Source organism: Tripterygium wilfordii, chromosome 7, assembly GCF_013401445.1.
Source record: "Tripterygium wilfordii isolate XIE 37 chromosome 7, ASM1340144v1, whole genome shotgun sequence".
Lineage (NCBI taxonomy): Eukaryota > Viridiplantae > Streptophyta > Magnoliopsida > Celastrales > Celastraceae > Tripterygium > Tripterygium wilfordii.
The window spans coordinates 419,079-445,575 of NC_052238.1; the positions used below are offsets into that span (position 1 = coordinate 419,079).

At 36.9% G+C, this 26,497-nt stretch overlaps 2 protein-coding genes, 1 long non-coding RNA gene and 2 pseudogenes across 4 annotated transcripts; 2 read left to right on the forward strand and 3 right to left on the reverse strand.

Moving 5' to 3' along the window:
• The first annotated feature begins 8,127 nt into the window (after window positions 1-8,127).
• LOC120002324 (ABC transporter G family member 31-like) lies at window positions 8,128-12,641 on the forward strand. Of its 2 annotated transcripts, none has more exons than XM_038851048.1 (12): window positions 8,128-8,634; window positions 8,718-8,983; window positions 9,119-9,216; window positions 9,713-10,045; window positions 10,138-10,428; window positions 10,534-10,617; window positions 10,883-11,016; window positions 11,128-11,355; window positions 11,457-11,628; window positions 11,716-11,803; window positions 11,880-12,046; window positions 12,211-12,641. In XM_038851048.1, exons 2-12 carry the CDS (start codon window positions 8,770-8,772, stop codon window positions 12,475-12,477), a joined length of 2,076 nt encoding a protein of 691 aa, XP_038706976.1. In that variant the 5' UTR covers window positions 8,128-8,634; window positions 8,718-8,769; the 3' UTR covers window positions 12,478-12,641. The 2 variants fall into 2 exon arrangements, with proteins under 2 accessions (XP_038706976.1, XP_038706975.1); XM_038851047.1 differs by having other exon boundaries at window positions 8,718-9,010; window positions 12,211-12,640.
• A 595-nt stretch (window positions 12,642-13,236) lies between these two features.
• On the reverse strand, window positions 13,237-15,094 carry LOC120002332 (annotated as a pseudogene).
• An 81-nt stretch (window positions 15,095-15,175) lies between these two features.
• LOC120002335 lies at window positions 15,176-15,714 on the reverse strand. Its single transcript, XR_005469156.1, has 3 exons — window positions 15,700-15,714; window positions 15,406-15,482; window positions 15,176-15,240 (listed from the first exon to the last, which is right to left on the reverse strand). It is a non-coding gene; the product is annotated as an uncharacterized LOC120002335 (long non-coding RNA).
• Window positions 15,715-16,334: 620 nt separating this feature from the next.
• On the reverse strand, window positions 16,335-25,029 carry LOC120002329 (annotated as a pseudogene).
• LOC120002331 (ABC transporter G family member 31-like) lies at window positions 22,223-24,545 on the forward strand. Its single transcript, XM_038851057.1, has 4 exons — window positions 22,223-23,087; window positions 23,161-23,264; window positions 23,351-23,538; window positions 23,705-24,545. The coding sequence occupies exons 1-3, from the start codon at window positions 22,871-22,873 to the stop codon at window positions 23,519-23,521; spliced, it is 492 nt and encodes a 163-aa protein (XP_038706985.1). The 5' UTR covers window positions 22,223-22,870; the 3' UTR covers window positions 23,522-23,538; window positions 23,705-24,545.
• Window positions 25,030-26,497: the final 1,468 nt, after the last annotated feature.

A 26,497-nucleotide genomic window follows, 5' to 3' on the forward strand; every position in this document is an offset into this window, starting at 1 on the left:
ACTCTCTCGTCCCCCCAGTTTTATAGTGAAAAATTGGCCCGTTAGGATTAGGAGTCACGTGCCAATCACAATAAGAGCAACCGCTCATCTCGTCATAGACATCCAAATAACGACATTGGTCGTCCCACATGAATCTGCAAAAGAAGAGTGTTGTGTGCCAAAAATTCCTTCTAAAATGAAAGCTGAAGTTCTCTGTGTATTGGATGTTATGCCAACCAAGGTCGTCATCGCCGGACTGACAATGAATAGTAAGATTGGATCTAGGACCCAAATCATTGTTAATTATGACTGTGATAGCTAAATTTGTGTCACAGAAACTCACAATCAACATAAATTGTACTAGTAGCAACAAATGAGTGTTCATGGTTTTAGGGTTACTAACGAATAACGATACTCTTTTGAGTTGTATATGTATTGTATTTATAGGTAAAAAATACATCTTTCAACTATGGTATGGAATTAAAATACATGCATGCATAAATTGTATATAGACGTTGTGTTGTTTGGTTCGCAGAATTCGACTTTTTAAGTAATAAAAGTTTTCATTTTGCCAATGGTTCCTGTGTTTGAGTGGAGGAATTTTTAGAATTTAGGATTTCAAGGAAACTAGATTTCTCCTGAAGAAGGAATTCTCATTTCGGATTTTGGGTTTATACATTAGTATTTAGAAAAAATTTTCCTAAAATCTACGATCTTCTAACATTATGATCAACATTATGATCACCAAAATACTTAATCACACATTTTAATTCATGATTTAACATAGTTTGGGGGAGAATTGGAGCGCACCCAACCCTTCTAATTTCTCCCAAAAAAGGATAATCCTTGGAATCTTCGATTATTTTTAATTAAATACATAAAATGTCATTTTTAAAAACATATAATTTTGAAAATATTCAACAATTATGTATTGTAAATATGTAGTTTTCGTAGTACTTTATTTTTCGTTCACTTAATTTGATTACATAAAAAAATAATTATTTTTTTTTACAGTTTTTAAGTTAGACATTCAAAATTAAATCCACGAATCAAATGAGTTGTGAATTTGTATCTTTGTAGTTTTGGTATTATATTAAAATACATGCATGTATCGATTTTCGACTGTAAAATAATATAGTTGTACTGTCGATATTAGTTTTTACCTTATAATCATCCCTCTAAAAGAGCATATAGAATATTACTAAATTGTACATTTAGAGAGAGGGTATACTTTTTCCTAATCGTTAGATTAGGAGTTGATTCTTGATTTTAACTGAGAATTATTAATATTATTGGACTTCTTAAAAATGCATCCTCGTTTTGATTATTCAATAAGGGGATGGTTAAATACATAGTTGTTTTTGTTAAATACAACACAATAAATTTTTAGAAATTTTTGGACAATAATGCCACTTTACAAAATGACTAAAAAGTACATACTCAAAATTTAATATGAAAATAATATTTGATATTGTTAAATACAACCCAAATTAAAGAGTTCCACTACCACCAATACTCTATCTTCTCCGCTGGAATTCTATATTGCATATGTCGTCATATACTTATCTTATAGACAATTGGAGTCTTGCAATCATGAACTTTGATGAGAGTTTCAGTACCACCAATACAACTACTACGATTTCATTCAATATTTTATGAGAGTTCTACTATGATTTCACCAAAACTACTACTAGTATGATTTGATGAGAGCTCAACTACCACCAAATCACCAATACTATTACTTCAATTTCATTTTCTTAGAGTAGAATTGGTCATCGGGCTCCAATCATAAATTTTTATGATTTTGATTGCAGGTATTTGAAATGGTAGGTACGGTCGTCAATGGATCTAGAGAGAGATTTTGTCAACGATGCAGATAATGATATTTTACAATGTATCGTTGATTACACTTCGAATTTCACAACACATGAGGTACTTTCATAAATTTTTGTTTTTATTTAGTCTTATTTTTTCCTAGTTATTTAAAAAAGTTAATGCTCAACCTCATAGATGTTCAATGACAAAGATGCGAAGATAAAAATGTGCGCGCGAAGTTGCAAGGGGGAATGGGTTCGTATTAGTGATCAAGAGGTCAAAAATGATTGAGAAGCAAAGAAAACCTCGACTTACCATTGCATGCGAGCGGAGTGGAAAATATTGAAAGTTTGTCAAAGCTGATCATGATATACCCGAGAATAAGAGAAGAAAGGGAATCAGAACAAAAAATGTAACTGTCCATTTACATTGAGAGTTAAAGTTTATGGATGTTGCATGGAGTTCACAATCATTTAACGGTGGTGAATATGGAGGGACATTCGTTTATTGGACGGTTGAGTCTTGAAGAAAGTAATCTTGTTGCCGACATGTCAAACTCTATGGTATGACCTAGAGACATCTTAGCAACATTCAAACAAAGGGATCCTGATAATTGTTCTATCATGAGAACTGTTTATAATGCACGTGTAAAACATCGTGTGAAGGAAAGGGTTGGTAGGAGTCAAATGCAACAATTGTTGGGAAAGTTAGAAGAGAGAAAATATCTTGAATGGCGGAGATTTTACGACCTGAGACGACCCATTTAGGAAGTTGACAGAGATTTTATGACCTGAAACGACCCATTTAGTAGAGCCAGTTACTAAGTTGAAAACTAGAGGACGCCCAAGTTCAAGGAAACATTATAAACTAGATAGTAGTACCCGTCGTGAGCTGTCTGCATTTGAAAGGACAGAGTCGATAAATGATAGTCAATTGTCCGTATTAAGCAGTGGAAGCAAAATTGAAAGTTTGCGTCCCCCTACACACAATTTATGTCCAAAAAATCATGTACAACGGAGGTTTGTGCGTCCACGTTTGAGTTCGCAAATCTTATTGTAGGTTTCTCTGCAGGTCTACATCCGTATATTGAAATTGTCCAAGATGTCATTTCTGGTGGGCATTGTGGCTTTAGAGCAATTGTTGTGTTAGTCAGCTATATTGATGATGGTTGGCATAGAGTAAGGACAGAGCTATTAGCAGAGTTAGACTCACAACCAGTTACGTACGAAAGGTTGTATGGAGGGGATTCCAGAGTCCGTGAACTACAATATGCATTGGACTACCATAAATCCAATGCCCCATATGATAGATGGATGACAATGCCTGATATGGGACGTATCATAGCTACGTGCTACACTTGTACATTGTGTTTGATTTCTCAGCAACAATGCTTGACTTTTCTTCCATTACGAAGTACAAAAGCATCAACTCAGAATCCACTAGAGTTGACAACTGGCATTATAAATGGAAATCATTTTGTAAAGGTGTATCTTAAGAATGATGCTCCCATTCCACCAATAGCAGTGTTTTGGGAACGTTTTTGAGACATAAATATGTTGGGGAGGGAGGCTATTTACACACCACGCATTAATCGGTTTAAGAGTCTTGTAGGATCAGAGACAGCAACGACATATTCGATTCATCTTGTGAAAGATGGACTTATCTAATGTACTATTAGTGCGTGGAATTTTTGGGCTTCGACGTTTTGGCCTCTGATATCTCTTTAGTCTGCTATTGGGTAAATGCTTGATGTGGGGTATCCTTTTCTAGTGGAATGGTCTATATATTTTAGCTCTGGTTTTGTGGGCTTTGGTTTACTTTTGGCTCTACAGTGATCTTCTTGCTTGTGGCGTTGTTGGGGCTCATCTTCTATTTCTTTTGGTTTTTATGATGGTTTGTTGGGCATTATTTGGCTTTCGATGTTTTGGGAATTCTCGGTTCTGGCATGCTACTCTTGTTTTGGGCTGCTTTGTTGCTAGTGGCATGTAATTTATTTTCTCAGTATCAATAAAATGCACACAGACTTATCAAAAAAAAAGTGCTTGGAAATTTAAGCATTTGATTCTGAAGTATTTTCTACTGCTTAAGGTCAACATAAATAGTTAATATACATGGTAGCTTCTTAATTTGCTTGTGTAACTGCACTCTGGATTACTTATCAATGATATTTTCTTAAATTTTTTAGTTACAGTGACACACTTTTGATATTCTTCCTACCTTAAATAGTGAACTTTCTCATGTGCCTTGTTGTTCATTTCATTTTGCTACTCATCTACATTCTTTAGATGACGAGGCAATTAGAACAAGAAGACATTTTGATAGCTTTAGTTTGTGATTTTCAAGCCCATTGCGTTTTTAGTTTGAATTTTTTTTTGTCTAACAAGTAACAAGTTCCTTCTCAAACCTGTTTCTTGACAAAACAATGTTTAGAACCAATAGATTATTTTAGTCAAAGTGTTGTATTTAACAAAAATAGTGTGGATGTGCTTTAATAAAAAATGATTAAGGGTATAATAATTATAATGATTAAGGGTCTAATAATAAATTTAGGGTGGTGTATTTATATAAACACATATATTTTATATTTATGTTGTGATGTATTTAACACATGGTATAGTATTTAACAAAAGCAGCGGTGTATTTAATTGCCCCTTCAATAATAAGAGTTTTTCTTTTGTTAATGACTCGTATGTCTTGTTGGTGTAATCTTTGCTATTTATAATTCTAAAGATAACTAATATGACAGTGTAGTTCAAATATTGACAAGATAATAATTGTCCCCTTTTTTTTAAAAAAAAAATTGAATTTCTCATGTTTTTCTCTCTATGATGAAAAGACAACAAGGCCTAATTCTTAACTTGTTTACACTGATCTCAATACCCACGAAGGAAAGATCCAATCTGGTATTTGATCAATCTCCCTGATTCCCTCCACTATTGTTCCTGGATTTCCCTACTAAAGCTCTGGTGGACTGTCTTGTTCCGTCCTTCAATGCGTTATTCCCTTCTCCCATTATCAACCTTTTCCACCATCATGAACTGTTATGAATCCACACCTCCATACACACCAATAATATTTTCCGCTTTGGGTTATCCGGTTCCTGTGGATACATCGGGTCCACACGACTTTGTTTCTCCTTAGACCCAAGAAAGTGGGTTAAGCTCAACCCACTTAAACTTAAGAAAAAGGTCTTGTTAGTGGTTAAGAGTGAGTTTGGTCCTTATAAATAGGATATGTCCGCACATCTTTATCGATGTGGGACAACATAAACCCAAAAAGAATATCTCATCTTCCACTTCAAGTCCTCTTTCAGAGCCCAAATGTAAGTCGAATAGGATCAAACCCTATTCCATGGTATTTACATGAGATTCCTCTTTTTTATTCTTCAACAAGTCCCACAGAGGGCTTAATGAGTGTTTCATCCTGTCTCTGCAACTTAATTTCTCTAACCCGCTATCTCTACTCCGTCCCGGCTCTGCTTCTAGATCTAGGTGAAATCCAACACGGAATTCCAAAATTGACCCAAGAATAAATTAGGAAGCCCGACCCAAAAATAAACTTGGGTTAACTGATATAGGTAGAATATTCAACGGTTTCACTACACATCCATAATTTTAGTATCCATAGAGATACATAATTACATAGCTTGCCATGTAATATGCTGACTGTGCTATTTCAAATAATCTTAAATTAAAACATAGTCTTATCTCTTATCATTTCAAATTTCTTTCTCTCTCATCCCTCCTCTCTCTCCCTCTCCACGAGATGCCCCACAGTGAAAATCGGGTTTCTTCCTTCGACGATCATTTTGGTCGAATCTTGGTTGGAAATGATAGCCCCCTTTTCGGTGAGTCGTTTGGTACCAATGGTGTGACGAATCATCGTCAGAAATGGTCGGATCGAGCTATTTTTTCTGACAGTACCCAAAACTTCACAACGTGATTTCGATTGACTGAACGGTCGTTGGAGGTTGTGCTTGGTTGGGTTCCACTTCTGGTCAATTGGGGGTTCTTTTGGAGGTAGTGGTGGCCGGATGACGAAATCGTCGTTTTTGGTCGCGGGGAAGCTGCTGATGAAATCACCAGTGGTTTATTACACTGTCAATGTAATAAACCACTGGTGATTAAACTTGACATTGTTTACTAATTAAGCTTGGCAGTAGCTTGGTAAACATTGAATGTGACTAGTTACATTGTCAATGTAATAAGCCACTGCTGATTAAACTTGTCATTGATTGCATATTTAGCTCACCAGTGGCTTATTACACTGTTAATGTAATTAATTACATTGTCAATGTAATAAGCCACTTGTGCTTCCTTCGTCTTTTTTCCATATCTCAAACGTAAGATATGCGTTTTTCCGTACTTCCTTGGTTGTTACAAGTTCACCTATTTCCAACAGGAGTGGATCAAAACCAAGTTTAAATCAAATCTCCAATGAAATAAACATCTTGAAAAATGACGAAAAAATGGAATATTAATAACATTCTACAGTCTGAGACAAAAGTTTAGATTTTTTTGGAGTAGATCTGTAGATCTATATCCCAAATCGTTCTCACACCTGGTTCAAGGAGAGAGAAAGTACAAGTGAAACCAGGTCGGGGGGAGAGAAGAGAGAGAAGAAAGAGAGAAGAGAAAGAAGAAAGAGATAGGAAAATTACAAAAATAAAATCCTATGATGCTACGAAAGAGGCGGGAGAAAGAGGCAAGAGAGAGTGTGACTTTTTCAATTTTTAAATTAATCTTAGGTGGCATACTAACTGAGTTATCCACCTATATCATGAAAAATTATGGATCCCAAAATAATGGACACATAACATTTTCGAATGTTCAAAGCCATGAAAATGGATTTCGAAGAATATGAAACCCAAATCGGTTCGAGTTCAAATATAGAAATATTATCCAATTTACTTGTTCGGACCCTAACTCGGATTATATTATTATCCGATTTATTTGTCTAGATTTAAATCAATTCGGGTTGGTCAATTAAGTACGTATGAAATCCAATCCGTGTGAGAATCCAGACATATAAATATTTCGTAAACACATGATGTTCTCCGACTCGGAACTGATTTTTTGCCACCCCTAATTTTTGGGTTGGGACTTAGAATAATTTAGCAAGCCCGACCCACCTTGATAATTAGTTGAACAAATTTTTTCATATTACCTTGGCAGCCATGTTTTGGAATAGCACCCAAAGGGTTTATGGACGGACCGCTAAACCTAAATTAGGGGCCGTACTTTGGTAAGATCCTCCATTTGAAAAGCTTAGCTCCAATTCGGCTGTAGACTCTAGAGAGGTCCAAATTCGATTTTTAAGTGAGCTTGGTTAGGCCCAAATTCGCATTAGAGTGGAGAAATTTTATCTACACATCACTAATATATTATCTTTACACCATTTTTTAATTTTTTTTTTAATTTACATAAATATTTTTGTATACAATGACATATTAACCCTTAAACTAAAATTTTAAAGTAAATCATTTTTACATATTTTATTAGAGATTATTAAGTTTACACCATAATTCTAAAAAAAAATAAGTTAGTTTTCACGCCAAGATTATAATCCAACACAATCACTTTTTTTTTTGAATGGAGAGTCAATTCATTAAAGCACCAAGAAGGTGCAGATAAGACTCACAGAGACAAAAATTATTTACTTAGCTTCATTGCAGACCTGCTTTGGCGGCCATCCTTATTCATTCAGCCTACCCCCGCTCGGAAAGTTGGGATAAATTAACAGAAGCAATCGTTTTTGATGAATACACAACAGTTAATAAAGCATTACAACCCAGCTATATATAATAAGGCCCATCTTGTTAACACCTTTTAGCTCCCAAATAAGTAGCAAGATTAACCTCATATGTAGTCAGTCAGGCAATCAGAAATATGAAGTAATCACTTTGTTTCAAAATAAGGTCGATCAAACTACTTGTAGACAATACAAAAAATGAAGGCTTCTGGACGGGCCGTAAACATTGTTCATATGGCTGGTCATGTTTGAGAAAAGATTAGAGGGTTGACATTAAGAAAATTTCAAGGATTCCAGCTAAAATGGATTCCAGCTCCCCTATTCCTATTAAATATCCATCTGCATCACTCTTTATGAGGTAGTTGTATTTTTCAATATCAAAATTGGGAAATAATTATGAGGTAAGTTCTATTTTTTTCAGTATCCAAAATTGGGAAATAATTATGGGGATTGTGAATTTTTTAAACTTATCGTTTTGTTTTTTTCCCACAGAAACCAATTTCAAAGCCCGTGCTGACATGTTCTATAAATAGGGGGCAATAGCGTGAATCCAGCTCGCTTCAAAAATTCCCGGGTCAGAGTCGGTCAAACACACACTTCACTGAAACAAACTCTTCTTTAACCCTTGCTCATGCTGACATTCTTAATTTCGGGGAGAGAGAGTGCACTTTAGAAAGAGAGAGGGGGTTACTCCCCTGTGTCCACCGTTGCCAGAAAGCGGAAGAGGTTGTTACTCCCCTGTGTCCACCGGAAGCTCGTAGCACGCCCTCCCTCCGCTCGTTAGCAAGCAAGCCAGCGTAAGAGACGCAGGAAAGCAAGCTTATTCAGAAGAAAAGGCCCAGATGGTTCTTTGTCTTGCAGCTAAAAGGCGTGGGTAGGGTTGGTTTGATTTGTAGACTCTTAAGTGATCGCCCTTTCATGTATTGACAGGTGGGATAAGGTCACTCAGAGCCAGGTTTCTAAGAGGCCAGGTGCTCTGCCTTGCTGCACTTGTTCGGTGAGTCCAGCGGGGGATCCCGAGTGATGAAAAAGTAATTGACGGACGGACTCTTTCGAAGCTGTCGGTACCATGATGTGTAATGGACTGAGGTAGGACCTGAAGTGTTTGTTCTGCACTTTGTAGTATTGTTTGTTTCTATGCCTAACACACTTTCCTTCACAAATAACTTCAGAGAGAGAGAGAGAGAGGGAGCAATTTAGAGAGAAATAGAGGTGGTGTTGGCTATGTCATCATCAAACGTGAGTGAGTATTTCGAGTGTGTGAACCTAGAGATAGAAGGAGAGTTGTTTGCGAGACCGTCAAACGCAGAGGTGGCGGTGGCTATGGCAGAATCACAAGGGAGCGAGTATTTCGATTGGTTGGACTTAGAGAGAGGAGGAGAGTTGCTTGCGGTGGAGGACGACGAGATTGAGTTGATACAGGCGGCGCCACTTGCTGGTACTGAAGAAAATTTGACTAGAAATGGTGATCAGACATTTGTTTATCATGCAAAGTTGCTTAGATACTTGATTTTATAGTTCTTTCATTCGATTAAACTTCTTCTAATGACATGACTATTAATGGATTATGCAGTGACCGTTGCGGAGGCTACTGGGCATGGAATGATTATTCCATTTCAACCATTGACAATGACATTTCTAAATGTCAGTTACTTTGTTGATATGCCCAAGGTATTGTATTTATCTTTAAATTTGATGGTTTTAACCTCTGTATATTTCATATTCCAACTTAAATATACGAATAATAAAAATAAACAATTAATAATTATTTGTATGCTCAACATTTAAGAATAAGAAATGTATTTCCCCTGTCTAGTATATATACTTGGTCAACATAGTTGTAATGTGGTTGGTGGGCTTATGTTTTTATGAAAGACTTCTTGAATCTTTTATGGGATTATTGGGTTTTTGTTACATATACTTTTTTTTGGTACAGAATCGATTATTGTTTAAACCATCTGAATACATTCTCTGTGTGTGCTGTGTGTACTAGTCTTAATTTGTATCCTTTTACGTTACTGCTCAACATAGCTGTAATGTGTTTGGTCGGCTTATGTTTTTACTTTTTATGGTAGAATTTTTGAATCTTTTATGCGATTATTTGGTTTTTGTTACATTTACTTCTTATTTTGACATTTAATAATTATTTTTTATTTTTGACATTTAGGAAATGAGATCAAGGGGTATACTTGAAAATAGGTTGCAGCTCTTGTCAAATGTGAGTGGAGTATTCTCACCAGGTGTTCTGACTGCATTGGTTGGGTCAAGTGAGACAGAAAAGAAAATTTTAATGGACATTCTTGCGGGGAGGAAAACTGACGGATACATAGAAGGTGATATCTTGATATCAGGTTTCCCAAAAGAGCAACGCACGTTTGCTCGAATCTCTGGATATGTTGAGCAAGATGATATACATTCTTCTCAGCTGACCGTTAAGGAGTCTCTTTGGTTTTCTTCTAGTCTTCGCCTTCCAAAAGAAGTTACCAAAGAACAAAAACATGTGAGTTGCATGACAGTATTGGCATAAATTCATATGTATTCTCTATCTCTTTTTTTTTTAACTCAATATTGTTTATACAATATGAACTGTAGGAGTTTGTTGAAGAAGTGATAAGCTTAGTGGAGCTTGACTCCCTACGAGATGCTATGGTTGGCTTGCCTGGTAGTTCTGGCTTATCAAAAGAGCAGAGAAAGCGTTTAACAATTGCAGTAGAGCTCGTTGCCAATCCTTCCATTATTTTCATGGATGAGCCGACGTCAGGATTAGATGCACGGGCAGCAGCCATAGTGATGCGAACTGTGCGTAATACGGTGGATACTGGGAGAACAGTAATTTGCACCATACATGAACCAAGCATTGATATTTTTGAAGCATTTGATGAGGTTACTCTTTCACTATTTTTCTATTGTATGGAAAAGAAAATCTGAGAGCCAGATATGGCATGTTTAGTTTTTTCAAATACTTAATTTATGTGTTTTGATGGACAGCTGTTATTTATGCAACTCGGGGGACGTGTTATCTATGGAGGGAAGCTTGGTTTGCACTCACAAATTATGATAGACTATTTTCAGGTAGAATCTTGATTCTTAATTTATATATTTCACTGTAACGTTTGATATTTTTCATTGAAATCAAAGATGTACACTTGGTCTATAATTGCTCATAAAGAGCTTCACCTTAATATGTATCTGTTAGATTAAATATATTCCGCTGTGGTTTAGTGGTAAAGGTGGTTATCGTCAGCCTGATAGTTGCATATTGTTATCCTCCTCCCCCAAAAAAAAGTATTCACTTAATTATTTTCTCAAGTGAGATGGTAATGCTTATTTTCTGTAGGGAATTAATGGAATTTCCCCAATCCCAAATGGTTACAACCCAGCAACTTGGATACTTGAGGTAACCACACTTGCCGTTGAGGAGCGAATTAGAATGGAATTTTCAGAATTATATAAGAATTCAGAACAATACAGGTGATATTACTAGCAAGATCTTCATGAATAGGGTTTTACTCATTCATTGAGGCTTTTCCCTCTTTTTTTTTGGATTTATGTTAATATATTGTGTTGATATCTTTGTTTTAGGGAAGTGGAAGCTACAATTATGCAAATGAGTGTTCCAGTTGCTGGCTCAGAACCATTAAAGTTTTCCACAACCTACTCACAAAACTTTTTGGCTCAAATTATTATTTGCCTTCAGAAATATAATCTTGTTTATTTGAGAACTCCGTCATACGGTCTCATGAGATTAATTTTTGGTATCACAATTGCCTTTTTATTGAGCTCTGTATTTTGGCATCTTGGTTCAAAAAGGTAACATTTTTGCTATATGGCTCACATATGATATTCATACATATTCTTTTTACTCCATTCCCTATATCATCACAATATTTAATAGTTTTAACAATTTGTAGGAACTCAACTCAAGGTTTATTAATAGTAATGGGAGCTCTCTCTTTAGCATGCTCGATTCTTGGGGTGAATAATGCTTCCTCAATACAATCAATTGTTTCAATTGAGAGGACAGTATTTTACAGAGAAAAAACAGCTAGAATGTATTCTCCCATCGCCTATGGGGCTGCTCAGGTAAGTCCCATATTACTGAAGGAATTTGACTAGTGAAAGTTCTTTTGGAAATTGTATTAATTAATGGTTCAATTGTTTTGTGAACAGGGTCTTGTGCAGATTCCATATGTAGCCCTGCAAACAATAGTGTTTGGTGTCATAACCTATTTCATGATCCATTTTCAAATGATAGCAAGTAAGATTTAATACTGCTCTTTAAGGTACTAGAAAATAAATGCAACTTACTCATGAATGTTATTCTTATTTTGCAGGGAAAATTTTCCTGTATCTTGTGTTCTTGTTCCTCACCTTCACCTACTACACTTTTTCTGGAATGATGGCTGTTGGTCTCATTCCTAATCAAGACTTGGCATCTGTCATTTCTTCTGCCTTTTACTCTATGTGGACTCTCCTCTCTGGTTTTCCTATACCAAAACCAGTTAAGTATATATCCCCTCTTTTGAACTTATATAAATCACTATTGCTTTAAATGTGTGCCGCGAGTTTGATTTCGTAGCCTTTTCCATGGTGTTCAAAGTATCTTAAAACTTCTTTTCTTTTCCTATAAACTTATATCGTGGTTTGGAATGACTGTTATTTCAGAATATTCCAGAATGGTTGACATGGTGTTACTACATCAGTCCTGTAACATGGACTTTGCGAGGGATTATCTCCTCTGAGCTTGGTGACAAGGAAAACATGATTAAAGAACCTCAGTTTAATGGCACTGTGAAAGAATATTTGAAAGCTAACCTTGGCTATGGTCCTCGAGTGATTGAAGTTTCAGCTGCTGTGTTGATTGGCTTTTGTGTTCTATTTTTTAGCGTTTTTATTCTCTCGGTTAAACTTCTCGACTTCCAGAGAAGATGAATGGTCAATATTCGGATTTGTATCGAAATGACAGTCCTAGTGTTTATTCTCAGTTAACTATCTTGCTTATTATCGGGGGATTACTTCCGTAGTTTCCGTCCAAATTAAGTGGCTTGATGACTTATGTTCAATTCTTTTCCTCAATGCTTAGCTCATTTTTTTTTAAGAGAAGAAATGATTCAAGAGTGTCAAACTGCATAACGAATAAATAGGAACCTTGTTCTTTGCTTGACAGGGCTTCTGTCAATGGCAAATGCTGGTTATTGGTCGTTATATCAATGGTTCACAATTAATTCTTCATCTCATTTACGTTATTAGCTTCCTATAATCCTATCATATCTTGGATTTTCCAAGATGAAATATTAAGGGCATGCTGGTGTAGGCTAGGTGGCATCTTATCCACCCTGCTGCTGAACCTGTTTAGGAACCTTTTGCCTCACGACAAGGCTATCAATGAGAGGTACATATTCAGACTCGCATTGATAGCCTCGTCTTCTCCGTTTAACTTTGTTTCTCTTTCTCTCGCTTGCGGAGGTGGTGGTTCGTCGTGGTTTTGGACCTGTTCAGTGTTTTTTACATTGTGGCGGTGTCATCCATGGTAGACTCCACGGGTGATGAGAAATCACATACATTAATCAAATTTATCGATTTTGGAATTTATATCTTCGGCACGAGAGAGGAATGAAGAAACGCACAAAATTGATGATGTGGAGAACTGTGATTTGTAGCTCGATAAACTAAAAACCAAAGAACACCGAATTAGGGAGGAGCAAGCATTTCAAATAAATAATTTTTAAAAAAGACCAGATGAAATTTGTTAGCTTGCAGACTTTTAGTGACAAATGTACAGCCTGAGGATATATCATGTCATCTAGGGGCAACTAAAGTTAGATACATTACATTATTACAACAGTAGGAGCTTAAGCTATGAGCTCCCTGGGTTTAAGATTAACTACCTTACCTTAATGGACTATTTAAATATATGAACAACTGGACTATTATCCAACAATGTGTGTGGAGTGGCTTCCTGGTTACTGTTAAATGACATCTAATAACTGAACACGGATTCTCCGTTTTCTTTGAAAGTGATTATTCAGCGTCGCTATCTGAATCCAATAAATTAAATTCTCTGTATCCACCAACCTTAATTAGAAGAGTTCCTTCATTCTTCTCACTCCATTCCATACCTTCATTTTCCAGAAGCTTGATGACCTGCAGATGGCAAAGCTGATTAGACCAACAAAGATAACTGAATATTTCCCTTGTATTGAAGAGATTGGATGATGGAGCTGGTTTAACAGTCAAGATCGAAAATACAGAAGACATAGGAGCTTGAAACTTGCAGGGGTTAACACATTCCATAAGACAGAAAACAATGAATCATCACTCTCCCACACTAGCCTACAAACAAACTTCTTTCCCAGAGCTTATGGACCCCCAAATCCTCTATGTCCTGGTTTTATTGATTCAACCTGGGTTCACTCCTATCCTATGCACTGTAATCCAGGCATGGAAAATCAGTGCATACAAACAACGACAAAAGTCTCGGTAATTCATGAGAAAATAACACGGAAACATCAGTATTGGCATATGCCCTCTACTTCAAGCAGCACCATCAGAATATCATAAGAACCTAATCTAATATGCCATTTAAGCATATTGGGCCTCCCCAAAGTGCCTTTTGCCCATGTGCATACTGCAGTTTGCCAGTTTCAGTTGCACTGTGTTCGATCCCTCAAAAATCCTGAACATTTAAACAGATAAAGGAAACCTTGTAACTAACCACTAGATCAAAACAGAAATCATCAAAGAAATATGCTGAGCAATCTGAAACTAGCCATCTCTACATCACCACAATAGAACAAGAATATGCACGAGTTATTGACTAGAACTCATACCAATTATTTGACTTTTGACTTCCCCAAGCCAAGGAATCCACATCCTGTGATGACCCTGAGAGCTTTTACCGTTGGACAGACAAGTAACTTAATAAATGAAACTGAAGTTAATTACGTACATTTCAACAAAACACACACGCATGAAGTCAAAGAAATGCGCCAAATGCTTACAGGGTACATATGTTCCAAACACGAGGGGAAGTTTCAACAGCTTCATTGCTTGCTTGACATGTTGCCTATGCAAATCAATTGTTATCACATTTTCTATGCCCTTTTTTTTCTGAAAGTCAATGCAATAGCTAGTTTAGTAAGATACAAAAATTTAACAGAAACAGGCCAGCTTCGGAGTCTGACCTAGCTTTGAATATACCTTGGCTTGACTTTTCATCTGCCTCCTGAGCCAATTTAGTCTGCAACTTCCCCTACTCAAATGAACATATTATGTGAACAGTTTATCACCAAAAAATACCCCTGCTAAAAATAACGTAAGAAATCATCTGAATCTCCAATAATAGACATTTAAAGGAACATTTAAGGAAATACTGTGGCCTAAACCCCCTCACAAAACGACGACAAAGGTACAGAATCGCCTCCCATAAAGAATAACACACAACAATATAACACCCAGTTCTGCGGTTTTGTCCTCCTACAATCCCTCTCCTTCCCTTGGTAGTCAGAACCAAACAGAGTAAAAATTGGGTTACAAGCCCCCTCTTTACCTCAACCTTAAAAATACATTCTCCACTTTCCCAAAGTTTCCAAAACACCAAGTGTAAATGTACAATGTGCTATCCAAAACAGAAATAACCTGGTCAGAGAGGTAGGCCGCATATTCCTTTTTTCCATCTGAATATGCTGCTGCTGCCTACAGAAGAAAGTACTTCCATGAGATATTTAAAATTCAGATCACGAGCACATGCATACATGCCAAAAAGAGTGAACCAAAGATATGGAAAACAGAGAAATGGAAATTCCCTTTTTTGGCTGGGGTGTGGGGTGGGGGGGATTGTGACGCTAAAAGCCATCTTACCTTTTGATAACAGGATCTCATTGAATCCCAATGTTGCCGTGCACCCTTTCTTAGCACCTGATACTCATCTCCTTTAGCTACAATTCCAGCCCAAAGAAGAGTAAACAATGAGATGGATATAGTACAACAACACTTATCCATACGCCACAAGTAATTCAAAGGACAATTTCAAACAGTATTTGTCATATGGTAAGAAAGCCATGCTAAACTACAGATCACAAAATTTGGTTTTGAATGGACTTGGAACATTTAACTGGAAATAAAACGATTCAAAATTAATATAGGGTACCATACGTTTCCTGTTGAGGTACTGCAACACTAGATGGACAAACATCAACCCCAGGTCCCAGTGATTGCACTTTCTTCCGGTTTCGCTCGAGTTACTTAAGTCCCCTCGAACCTCATACTGAGCTTAGAGCCATCTCTGTGCTTTATGCCCCCCGATCCTCTATCTGCTCTCTCAGCTGCTAGATCTAGATCTGTGCTTTATGCCACGTCGTCCTCTCCTTTCGGTCGTAGACCCTCCCTGTGGCGCTAGTAATGCCATTCCCAGCAATATGCTTTGAGGGAGGTCAGACACATCACTTCTCAGGCTAGATGGAGGAGGAACTTCAATGCTACTCTAGTAAGGACCTTCCAATGATTCCAAAATGAAGAACAAAGAAAGAAGGAAAAGGAAATTTAAGCCTTTAGGACCAGTCTCCATAAAATTTGATTGAAACCACCCATCATACACTACTTTTGATTAAAATATATTTTGTTTTTATATTTGTAATCTAAACGGGTTACCTGCAACCATTCTGAAATAGTGAAATTCGCTTTGAGATGAATGGGAAGTGCAACCAGATGCCCTTGCTGTTGACTGCCAGTAAATTTCAATGGTTACTAACTTACTATAAATATATCAAAGCATATGATCAAATTTTAGATCCTTTTCAAAACTTATTCAAGCATAATCAAATAAAGCAACAATCGAAATGATTCAAAAGCATTACAGAACAATTTATGGCCACTACAATCACAAGAGAGTCAAAATACACGTGGAAGTTGATACATATAACTTGGGGAACACTAATTTTTTTGCTTGATCACCAGATACACATACCAAAATACATGAGCGATACACATGGAAAGAAATTTCTCAATGGCTTTTCATTTGCAGGCGCAGTGAAGAAAATACTTACATCATCACTGCCCTCAATGACGGATCAGTTATCTTCATTAAGCAGAACCAGCAAGAGGAATTGCAATCTCCTTCGTCCTCGGTGAAAAAAAGAGAGAATAAAAGTGGAAAAATCCTCTAACCGCACCCGATACCCCATAAACGAAATCCCGGGAACTTCTAGCAAGGATATTGGCAACTTGATTATAAGTTTGAGATACAAAATGAAAACTCACCGTCTCTAAGAAGGGCACCAGCTCGTTTATTGAATCAATGATATGTCCAAACTCGGATGGATGATAAATTTAATATTAACATATTAGGCCAGTATATAGTTTAGTTAACAAACCAAACAGAGGTTTAACACTATTGATCCTAATAAGCACTTCTTCTTCTTTATTTCTTTAGTTCGTAAATTACTTCCAACACTTCGATTCCAGCTCAATGCACCAGCACATCCTGTGACTGCAAAATCCAATTAAAAAAAATCAAAAGCGGTCAAAGTAAATAGCCATTCGCTAGCTTTCTTCCTCTAAAGAGTCAAAGACATCAAAAATATTTTATCTGCATTTTAATTTATGGCCAAATTATTTGAGTGGAACAACTTTATCTTTCCCAAAAAGAACAAGAAAAGAAAAGAAAGATCGCTTGGGCCTCTAACCTTGTCATGGTTCATTGTTAATTGTTCAAACAGGTTGTTCATGGAAAGGGGTAGGCAGCAATTTAGGCTGCCCAGTATATTGGGGGAGGAAACTTTGATCTACTGAATTGGGAGAACATGGCAGATCACAGTAGCGTTCTTGAACGGTCTGTAGAAGGAGTAGTTTTTAAAGAGCAAGAGCAGGCCCAGACCATTATTACCAAGGCCCAACACAAATGAATCTCTCAATAAATAAGCCCATTTAGTTTTGAACTCTACTAGCTACCGTTGCCTCAACGGTCCATTGTTGTCAGTGTCTTTCTCTGTACAAAACTGCAGCTCTAGTCACTATCACTGTAACGTCTCTTTATCTTTATAGATATATATTTAGGTTGTAATTCTATTTGTAAGGTTAAGGAAAATAATCTCTTCTAACATTATTAGTTTTACCATACAAAGAGACCAGTGGAATTGTTCATGTCCTAAAGTCTTTGAGAACTTCAATTTGCCGTCATTTATTTCATAGCAACAGCTGGAGCACTGCATCTTCCTTCTCTGTACCTCACCTCTAACTCTCTGTAAAAATATTACGGGTAAGTGACCAACGAGGTTCCAAGCAGCAAAAAATCTCCAGCATCCAACAAAAGTTTAGGAGATAAATCCCATAAAAGCATAGTTAAAAAGATGACCATAAAATGGATCTTCTTTTTAAAAACATTGTCAGTATTCTTACGCCCCACTTTCCTTGTTTCATCCAAACTAAGGGAAAGGTTTACTAACAGGATCGTGGAATTCATTTGTTTCTTGAACAGTAACAAGACTATCAACTTAGCAAAACACCAATAAGAACCAGCTTCACAAGTCACAAGATCCAAGGACAGAACTTTAGAGCACGAAACACTTAGCCAGGCATGTTCAGAGTGTGAAAACACCACCATTATATTCCTTTCCCCAACATAAACGAGCATATTCCCAGCCAAAAAAGTTCTAAGAATAAAATTATCAAATATGGTAGGGACTTTTTTTTACTCTTCAAAGTCCCAAAGCTCAAATGCAAAGCAATGAGGAAATTTCAAGGGGATAAACCTCTAGATGCTTGCAATAATCTATTTATATCAGGAAAGGACTACCAAGAATATAAGCTAGATGTTTTACTTAAGAAATTATAAAAACAAATAATCTTTAACTCACAAAAAAGGCAAAATATATGCAACTTTGTGTTAGAGACGACCATAAAGAGTAGTTGTGCAAACACCAGTAAAATTTAGAGGAATATAGATCAAGACTGCAAGGGTATCAGATTGTTGATTTCTCGTTAGACTTGCGAACCTAATATCATCCCATAAGCATAATCAGTAACATTTGTCTTTTAATGCTAATGTCCTTTTGAAAAGAGAGGTCATTGACCAGTTGGAGGAACCTTACTTTACTTCCAACTTCCCAGGAATGCTTCTATTCTTTTCCGATGAAGTTAAATATCTTATTTTGTCAACTATATTATATCAAGCGTAAAAAGGAAATTATTTTTGTCAAACAACCACCATCAGTCACCATGCCCAGAGTCCAGAGAAATCTAGTCACCAAATCTATGCAGAATATTTAACATTACTTCAAAACCTTTAAACTGATTCAAGATTTATCCTCTGCTATACATTGTTCAAGAAATGATTTAACATAACCATTCCTGGCACTATGCATCTGTTGCACATTTCCTACCTTTTCCCCTAGTAAGTCACATTTTACAGTTCAACGGTGTCATATATCTATTGGAGGGACTCTGTAGTCTGAATATTCATCAAGCATAATCATGAGCAGTCATTAACTTCTACAGAGTAGTTAAACATACTTAGAAACAAACTAACCTGTAACATCCTTAAGTCGAATTTGGGCAGTCCAATCCGCTCAACACCGAGGGAGCCGAAAAAATTCCCAACCAAAGCAGCATCAGGAACTGATAGGCCTTGAACTAGGCCCGCCACAAACCCACCAAGGAAAATATCCCCTGCACCCGTAGGATCCTGCTGACTTGCTAGAAATGATGCAATCTGCAACTCGCCGTCCCGCCAATAAACCTTACAACCATCCTTCCCGTTCGTCACAACCACACAGCACAACTTCCTTACCTCTTCGACGTCCACAAACACTGCCTCCTCTGACGAAGCTTTCAGGACGCCAATTCGCGGAAGTAGCCGATAAAACCCACCCTCTTTCAAATTCACCAAACTTACAGTCCCATCATCGCCACCAAAACCCCGAATCAACGCTTGAACATCAACAAAAATCACGCGACAGATCTCATGCATTCTCTCTAGCGTCTCAGGCAATATCTCCCCACCAACCCCAACGGCCATCCCGAAATCGAACCTCGTGTCGGGAAGATCCATCGGCGTAATAGGCTGACAAGCGCTAACCCGTTTGAGTACCCGATCTTCTCTTCCATCCCCTCCCAAACCCAGATCAAAATACGCGTGAAACACTGTCGTTTCGGAGCTGGGTGCCACAATTGCCCAATGACTGATCTTGGTTTCGTACTTGAAATCCTGCCCAACTTCGATATCAAATTACAACGTATCGAAAGGCCATCGAAGACGTTGGAAATGAAAGAGGCAGCACCGCCGAGGGTCTCGGCCAGTACGTCTCCATCCCGTATCAGGACGTCGTGGCAATAGTTACCAACAATGAGAACTCTCGGATTTAAAGGGCTTTTGCGGCCAGTTACCATGAGGAGTATAGCAATGGCACGGATATGGTCGTGTAGTCCTTTGAGGCTTGGTATAGAAAATCATGTATGAGAGATTAGTAACATTCGGAGACGAGGAGGAGGAGATTTACGGATGAGAGTGATGGAAATTTCCTGAAGAGGACAAAGATGGCTGCGTATTTGAGAAAGGGAGGCTGTATGTATCGCGAGAGTGGAAGCGCCACTGAAGACAAAAAGATGGCCGTGTCCGTTATATCGACTCCCAGGAATTCCATTTTAACATGCGCTGACGCGGAATGGGCCGAGTATGTTTTGAATTGCGTGACTATGGAAAAGGACTGCAAGGCCTGCAACCCATAAAACTAATTTTTACATATCTAAACCAAAAATAAAAAACAAAAACTATTAATTTTTATGTGATTAATGTTTCTTAAGTTATTCTTAATTATATGTAAATAAATTAATATCTTTTAATTGGTTGAATTTCATAATTAGAAGCAAGCAAAAGAATATAATTACATCCCCACTGCAGCCTTTCAAAGGACGTTCAAAACTCAATTTGTCAAGATTTTCAAGGTTTTGGAATCAGATAATATAAAGACGTTTCTTTTTTACTCCTTTAACGGAATACCAGAGATTGATATCGGCTGCAGGTCACAAGTGACATAGTGCAATGAAACTACATTATATTCACAAATATCAACTACAATTGCACCACAGTAACAAATGAAGTTTGCCAGAAATGGGAATCACCATTCACCATCAGTGACATTCGCAAAACTACTCTAAAAAATGTGACACCAAGCTATGGAAAGCCATTAAGAATTCAAAGGAAAATAGGTATGCCGGTTACTGATACGAAGCATCCAGCTATCTCATATATACACTATAGTAGAATACTGTTTCAAAGAATATATGCTATCACAAACTCATTAACTACAACCCATTAAAGTTCAATAAAAGTAGCCTCCTTGAAATTTGGCCTGGATACATATCCAAAACTGTTGGTAAACCACCAGGCATCAGCTGCCATAAAACTTCACAGCCAAGAATACTGAGGCATTAGTTAGTAACGAGGCATGCATGGTGTCAAACTACAGTCTTAAACGCTTAATATTTTCCAATACCATCAGCAAAACTATAAAGAAAAAGGCAAACTAATCCATGCAAGATAGGACACTTATTGCTTGGAGTGCTGATGATAGATAGATCCTTTGTTCTCTAGACATAGCTCAGGAGTCAAATGTTGGGATGAGCCTTAAATTTGTCTACCTCATAGTTATTTCTTAACCATGAACCTACACTATATCAAAAGCCAACTGGTTACTCATGCTTGAAATCAATGATCCAAACCATGACTGAAAATAAAGATACAAAAGGCAGCTGAAACTGGAAAGAGAAAAGCAAAACAATTTGACTTCTTTTACTTTTTACACTTAAGACTGGACACAACCAAACACAAGTAAAAACGAATCATATGCAGCCAATAGTATTAGTACAGGAATGCAGCTAGACTATCAAGGGACAAAACAAAAGGCACGATAGTCATTTTGTTTACTACGTGATGGTTGAGATAAATGTGCTCGCTTACCAAAGTCATTATGGCAGCATACCATGATCATCAATCAGACCAGAGCCCGTCCATAAAGGTCCTAGGATCAGGACAGGTCCCTGTAAACTGAGCTTCAGAGAAGTCAAAACCTGGGTTCTGCAGAAAAGGAGAGTGGATAATTGTTCAGGAAAAAAAAAAAGATTTAATCTGTCATCATAGGGAATACTTTTTATTTCAACAGCAACTACGTGCCAACATAACAATACCCTCCAACATGTATGCAGGGATACATGAGTATAGTTATCTTTCACTAGGAAATTCATATTCATATCAAATAGATAAATGACTCAAAATAATATCTGGACATGATCTTCACCTACAAATGCAAATCTGAGATCTTAGAAAGTGTTGAAATAACTCCTATGTGTACCACAAAGACATTCCACTGAATAATTTTGTTTTTAAACTAAAAACAGTTCAAATCTTCCATCAACTTTATGAAAGTCAAGTTTCAACAACATTTTCATTCGCTCACATAAATCAATTCATGATAAACATGGCACATATGGCCTTGATGCCGAAAATCAGGATAGAAAGCGAGATATTGAGGATAAGTAATGTGGATCGTCACTTGTCAAAAGCATACTAACTTCAATGAAGAAAATGAGTATACCATAAACGTAAACACTGAATTTATGTTAACAATGACGTTCATAGCCAATGAGAAGTACGCTGTCATCTTGCTTTCTTCAATATCCAGAAATTGCAAAAGCTTTTGCTAACTCCAGATTCGGAAGGTCTTTACAGTCCACACATTCTGTTCCATATGATAAATCCAAGATTCATCCATCAGCTTTATCAAAAGAGAAGTACGCTGTCTCAAAATATGAGCTCTTCAAGACATGCTTTACACGAGAACTACTGCTGATCAGCCGCCATCGATTTCTTTATACATTTAGGACAAGCCAGGTAGGATTTAGTTTCCAACTGGTCTTTTGGACTTTGGATTGTAAGTTGGTGATGCTTCATTGTTGTTCATTTTTTATGCTTAAATCTAATGTTTTATAGGTTGCATTTATTGGATTCATTACATCCACAATGTTCTTGAGGACAAAATTACGTCCCACAGACGAGGCAAATGGAAATCTCTATCTCTCTGCCCTGTTCTTTGGCTTGGTACACATGATGTTCAATGGCTTTTCTGAGCTCTCTCTTACGATATTTTGACTTCCAGTCTTTTACAAGTAACGGGATAATTTCTTTCATCCTGGATGGGCTTGGTCTCTTGCCAGTTGGATTCTGCGTGTACCTTACTCTATTCTTGAAGCTGTTGTATGGTCTTGTGTTGTGTACTACACTGTTGGTTTTGCCCCTAGTGCTGGGAGGTAGTTCCAGTTTTACTTACTCTTCATGCATTATGCTTTCGATAATGTTTGTTTACAAACAGCCTTGGATCCATGTTTCAGGTTTTTCCGTTTCTTGCTTATACTCCTAGCAATACACCAAGTGGCACTAGGACTATTTAGGTTGATTGCTGCAACTGCGCGAGACATGGTTCTTGCTAATACTTTTGGATCAGCGGCAATTATAGTAATATTTTTGTTGGGTGGATTTATTATGCCAAAAGGTATCCTTTCTCAATGCTTACTTAACAACACAATACTACATCATTATTAATGCTTTGGATGTTCTTGTTTCAGATGAGATTAAGCCATGGTGGATTTGGGCTTATTGGGTGTCACCATTATCATATGGTCAAAATGCCAAATCTGTCAATGAATTTACTGCAACAAGGTGGATGAAGGTGTGATCCTTGGTTTCAATTCTCTCAGTTTCAATCTTATATATCAATGATATATCGGATGACAGAATGATTGAAAAATCTTGCAGATATCTCGTGTTGGGAATGTTACAGTTGGACACAATGTCCTTCATTACCATGGTATACCTACTGGTGATTATTGGTCTTGGCTCGGAATTGGTGTCTTATTTCTATATGCCTTCCTTTTCAACAACCTAGTCACTTTCCGCTTACCGAGACAAAAAAGAAGCGCGACATAATTTTGCAGTATATACAGGTAATCCTAGGGCTGTTATTGGTACGGTTACCGTTACCAATCACGGAATACCGTTACAATACCAATTCTTTCGGTAATTCAAAAAATGTTACCGAAAGCAAGCCTATTGATATAATTTTGCAGTATATACAGGTAATCCTAGGACATAATTTTGCAGTATATACAGGTAATCCTAGAGAAAGCAAGCCTATTTATATAATATAAATTAGATGACATATTTGTTTCCTATCAATCCTATTTCTTCGAGAAAGGGCAAGTCAAATGTTGCTTTTTAATTCATAAGTTCTTAACTATTCCTCCCTGATTCACGTTGTCTATTCTCAAACATCTCATGTCATTTGATAAAAATAAGTAGACATTCTTAAACTATTGCAAAAGAACATAACTAATCCACAATTATTTTGCATACTTCATAGAATTTATTTCTAATTCCGCACTTGACCAAGGTCTAAGGAACATATTACAGCTAGCCACTGAAAAATGCACCTTCTATGAAGCCTCGTTAAACAAAATCTCAAGCGTCAAAATAAAGATCTAATCTACCTAAAGGACAACAACATATGGTCGTGGTTTCTGTTGATTAGAAATTTCTCAAAGATCGAAAAGGACTTTATCAACCATAATCATCTAACCAAGATTTACAGAAAATACAGTGCAATGAAAGAGAAATGAACTGGACATAAATACCTAACCACTTCAGCGGAGCATATAAGCATAAGCAACTCTCGCAGCTCAATTATACTTATAAACATAAAGAAAACAACATAACAACGATCACCACATAATCAACCATTATCATTACCATCGGAATCACAATAATCACCACCAAAACAACAACGATTTTGAACGTCAAACAAACAGGTAGTTAACATACGACAGACACATAACACATGAAGACTTAGTAGACCAAACACCACAGATAAATCCACGAAGATTGCAACAGACTGACTACAACGTAATTGAAATGAACCTTATTAGATAAAAAAAAAAGGTGGATCGAAATTTACTCAAATCCATTGATGGATCAGTTTACTCAGATCTCGGTGCTCGTCTTTTCCATTCTTCTCGTTCTTTCCATCCTTGATATCACGCCGTTGCTGCACAATGTCAGTGAAATTGACCGACAAATCAGAGTAAATCGAAATCACCTTCGAGATATTACCGTTGATCACGCGTGTAAGGTCGACGTTCTTGGCAAGATTGTCAGCGGTCTTCGACTGGCGGTTCTCGTTCACAGGCTGAATCAGCTTCCGATTGCGATCTAGCACGGACTGCACCTGCCGAAAGCTGCTACTCAGCGTTTCCCATGCCTCCACGTCACAGTACTCCTCTCACTCCTCCGCCTCGTCTTCTCCGTTTGATTTTTTTTCTTCTTCTCTCGCTTGCAGAGGTGGTGGTTCGTCGTGGTTTTGACATTGTGGCGGTGTCGTCCACCGGTGATCGGAATTCACATACATGATTCAAATTTATCGATTTTTAGGGTTATATCGACTTTTGGAATTTCCTAATTTTTTGTCACGATTTTTGGAATTAATATCTTCGGTAAGAGAGAGGAAGGAAGAAGCAGACAAAATTTGATTACGTAGAGAACTCTGATTTGTAGGTCAAAAGGAAGGGAGGAGGCGCTTTGTGAGGCTAGACAAACTACTCTTTCGATATTCAAATTTGGTGCCACGTGGATGGTACTCCTTGCATTTCGAACCGTCTGCTTCTCCATGGGATGGTTGTCCGGAGTCTGAAGTTCTTTCAATAGGGGTGGGTCCCCTTTGAAATTTTGACTCTATTATTGGCTCTGTTCTGAAGCAACTCTTTCTTGACTAATCTAAATCATAATCTCCTTTACCAAGTTCAGTTTCATCGTCAAAATCAATTAATTATGCTTGACGACTTAAAGATCATAGCATACTATGACCTAGTTTTGGTAAAACATTTTCAATGTAACAGATATGTCAGTATAAATAATGGTAACATAAATATTAAACAATTTTAAAAGCATATATGGTGTTTGAATGCGTTGGTGAAATTTGTTAAATTGGAGCATTTCAGAAGTAGTATAAATGCTACATAAAAATTTCTTGTATTATGCGTCCGAAAATTATTGTTTGAATGACTACCAACATTTATACTAACAAATAATATAAATGTTGGTATAAAAGCTATTCCAAACGGGGTATGGGGATCTTCAAATGATGGCTTAACAAGGAAATGGTATGCAACAAAGGCATCAAATATCACAAATTGAAGTCACAAATAAACTTAACTTTGCAAATCAATAGGCCAAACAATGCTTAAAAGCTCTTTATTGATTATTTCTCCAACCAACAAAATGATTATATGGTGGGACACAAGTAAAAGGCAATGCCTTAATTAATTAACATACGGACTTCCAATAATATTCTCTCGTTCCCCCACTTTTATAGTGAAAAAATACTCGATCAGGAGTAATGTGCCAATCACAATAAGAGCAACCGTAAATGACTTCGAAGACATCAAAATAACGACACTGGTCGTCCCACATGAATCTACAAAAGAAGAGTGTAGTGTTCCAAAAATTCACTTTAAAATGAAAGTTGAAGTTCTCCATGTATTGGAGGTTATGCCAACCAAGGTCGTCATCGCGGGACTGACAATGAATGGTAAGAGTGGTTCCAGGACCCAAATCATTATTAATTATGACTTTTACAGCTAGATTTGTATGACAGAAACTCACAATCAACAGAAATTGTACTAGTAGCAACAAATGAGTATTCATGGTTTTAGGATTTCCAAGGAACAATGACACTCGGTTTAGTTGTATGTCTATTGTATTTATAGGTAAAAAATACATCTTTTCAACTATGGTATCGAATTAAAATACATACCTGCTTAAATTGTATATAGACATTGATATGTCATTTGATTCGTGGAATCCAGCTTTTCAGGAATAAGAATTTTCCTTTTGTCAATGATTCTATGTTTG